The sequence below is a fragment of the Cucumis sativus genome, chromosome 5 (genome assembly GCF_000004075.3).
Source record: "Cucumis sativus cultivar 9930 chromosome 5, Cucumber_9930_V3, whole genome shotgun sequence".
Lineage (NCBI taxonomy): Eukaryota > Viridiplantae > Streptophyta > Magnoliopsida > Cucurbitales > Cucurbitaceae > Cucumis > Cucumis sativus.
This window is the reverse complement of record NC_026659.2, coordinates 11,994,243-11,997,224: the sequence shown is the minus strand read 5'-3', so window position 1 is coordinate 11,997,224 and position 2,982 is coordinate 11,994,243. Positions and strand designations below refer to the sequence as shown.

The 2,982-nt window shown below is 31.4% G+C and overlaps 1 protein-coding gene across 1 annotated transcript; it reads left to right on the top strand.

Moving 5' to 3' along the window:
• Positions 1-1,007: 1,007 nt before the first annotated feature.
• On the top strand, positions 1,008-1,936 carry LOC101206688 (MLP-like protein 328). The gene is made up of 2 exons (XM_004142232.3): positions 1,008-1,271; positions 1,398-1,936. The coding sequence occupies exons 1-2, from the start codon at positions 1,079-1,081 to the stop codon at positions 1,658-1,660; spliced, it is 456 nt and encodes a 151-aa protein (XP_004142280.1). The 5' UTR covers positions 1,008-1,078; the 3' UTR covers positions 1,661-1,936.
• The last annotated feature ends 1,046 nt before the right edge of the window (positions 1,937-2,982 follow it).

Sequence of the window (2,982 nt, the reverse complement as noted above, 5' to 3'; positions counted from 1 at the left end):
TATTGTATAAGGACATTAGGATGAATGACATAGAAGCCTAATGGAAGATGTACCATTATTGGGGGCCTCTTTACCAATATATCTTTATTAGGATTCATGTGCACTGTCATAAGTATTGCCAAGAGTAGCGTGTTATGGCAAAAGAAGGCATTTTCGTCTAAAACTTGCAACTGTGAAATGATAGTTAAATGAATGAATTATCTTCTTGAAGTATGTGAGGTTTGAGAGGAATTTTGTAGGTCATCTCTCCAAAGGCCTAATAAGAAGAGTAATTTTAAGATTTTCAACAAGAGTAATGAGACTCAAACATTTGATGGTCAATAACCCTTTTCTAGGTAGTCTACTACGGTAGGCTTGATGGTCCATAGCCACGTGTGGGTAGTCCTTAAATGGATTTGATGGATATGAAACTAAAACCTTTCAAAATTTCATAGCCCTTTCTTTGAGTGGTCTTAGTATGGACTTGATGGATAACCGTAAAATCTTTATAGCTCAGTTTTGAGTGGTTTTTCTTTGACAAACTTGGTGAAGTTGGTCTTGATATGGACTAGATGTGAAATTTCCATAGCTCAGTTTTAAGTGGTTACTGTGATAGACTTGATGAAGCAAGAAACGACTTGATGAAGCAAGAAACGTGACTGTGAATGTGTGGCTGCCTTCTACGAAAAAGTTTAAGGATATTTTTGTAAAGCTTTCACTTTTACATGAGGTTCTATGCGCATTGCCTATAGTTCGCGTTTGGGTTGAGAAAGTTGTGTTAACCTTGGAGAGAAACCAGCATAAACGATTTAGCACTGAAGTCGAGCCAAGTTTTGCTTTCAAGGCAGTGGTTCAACATGACACAACAACCATATGATCAAAACATTTGTTTTTTTAACAATATCTATAACTTTTCCTTTAATTTAAAATGATTGAGCAAATAATATAGTATCATTTAAAAATAATTCATCATTGGAATATAATAATAATAATAATTCATCATAAGGAGTTCCATAAAAGGGGGAAGGCATTAAGGTTTTCTTTGTGTGCATACGTTCTTTTAAGTTATTTAGTATCTATTGAGAGTTTTTTGAAAACCATGTCTCTTGTGGGAAAATTTGTGAGTGAATTAGAAATAAATGCACCTGCTGAGAAGTACTACAAAATCTTCAAAGACCAAGTTTCTCATGTTCCCAATATTTCCCCAAACATAATCCAAAACGTTGAAGTTCATGAAGGGGATTGGGACACTCATGGTCATGGCTCTATCAAGATTTGGAGCTACACCGTCGGTACGTATAAATTATAACCATAACTGCAACAATGATCACGGCCACAACCACACATTTTTTTCTTTTTCTCTCTAATTTTTACTGATTCATTTCGTTTTATTTCATTCTTATGTGATTTTTATTAAGATGGTAAGACTGAGGTTTTCAAAGAACAAGTGGAGTTTGATGACGAGAAGTTTGCAGTAACTTTGATTGGGTTGGAAGGAGATGTATTTGAGCATTACAAACTTTTCAAGGGAACATATCAAGTTGTGCCAAAGGGACCTGAACATAGCTTAGCAGTTTTAACACTGGAGTATGAGAAACTCAATGATGGCTCTCCTTATCCTTACAAATATCTTGATCTTATGAATAACCTCACCAAGGACATAGAATCTCACCTTAAATAAAATATGATGTGCTGTATGTCTTCTGTGAGCTTCATCTTTCTCTCGCATGCAGTTGGGTATGTTTGATTATGTTTGAGTCAAAAGGGTTGCGGTTTGCTTTACGAGTTCTGTTTCAGGATTGATTTGAATATCTTTTTATTACTATGGTTCTTTTAAGTTATGGGTAATGTAAAAATATAATAAGGGTCATTCTCATTGTAAAATGGATGAAGCTCATTATTGTTATGCTTGCTTAAAATATATATATAATATATATTGTATGGTGTATTTGGATAATTTAGTTTTTTACTATTTTCTAGCTAGACACTAGCAGAAATTTTATATAGTTTTTTTTTCCCATGAATTATTGCTTCCATATTTCATAAATGCATTGAGAAAATGACAAATATAACATATGGGTATTGATCCCAAAGCGAGTCACAATTATGACTAATTTCAAGAAATAATACATTTTATGAAGTAAAATTGTGTAAGGGACAACGAAAGTTGGATATTCAAGACGTAAAAACGTAGGATGCTACATATCATTTTTCAAGAATTTGCTAATTTTCACAGTTCCACATCAAAATTTGGTTTCATTGGCCCGGACCGATTTATTCAGAGGACAGAGGTAGTATTTTCTAACGTTATCGATTTTTATATTTTAATATTAATTTTAAAATGTAAGATTACAATATATATTAAATTTAACTTTACTTTGTCTAAATTCTACTTCTACTCTACTCTACTGTGTGTCCTTGTACAATCCTTTGGTTGTGTGTTCAAATCTATCTGTTACATTTCTTCGTAAATTTCAATGATTTCCTAAAAGAAATGTAATATTTTAAAAAGAGAAAAAACAAACTCATCCAAGATAAAAATCGTAACTTATTTTCTAGCTCTCATTTGTTATCTAACAAATATTTTTTTAAAAAAATCAAACAAATTCGGTGATCCAAACTTCGATTCTCTCAACAATATTCCACGAAATATATATATATATATATTTCTTTTCTTTTTTTGATATAAATTTTAAATTCACATATTTATATTATAAAAAATCATATGAAAATTGTCGGTCTTTCTTTATTTCTACAAATGTAGCGAATGTTATTAGAACATAAGTGAAATGTCAAAATATTTTTTTAATATTTTTTAGTGTGTTTATTACCTAGTGTCGACTGGATCTATTGAGTACTCCAATCATCCTAGCATTTAATTTGATCCAAGAATCATAATTTACCTCTATTAATTTATTCAAAATGAGGAGTATGCTTGGGCTATTAAAATGATGAATAAGAATACAAATAATTCCCATAACGAAGAAGAAAAGTGATTGACTA

Excerpts from the sequence above, each read along its gene's own strand:
- LOC101206688 (XM_004142232.3), top strand. The coding sequence starts at position 1,079 with ATGTCTCTTGTGGGAAAATTTGTGAGTGAATTAGAAATAAATGCACCT. Across the intron at positions 1,272-1,397 it reads GATTTGGAGCTACACCGTCG|ATGGTAAGACTGAGGTTTTC; the intron begins GTACGTATAAAT and ends ATTTTTATTAAG.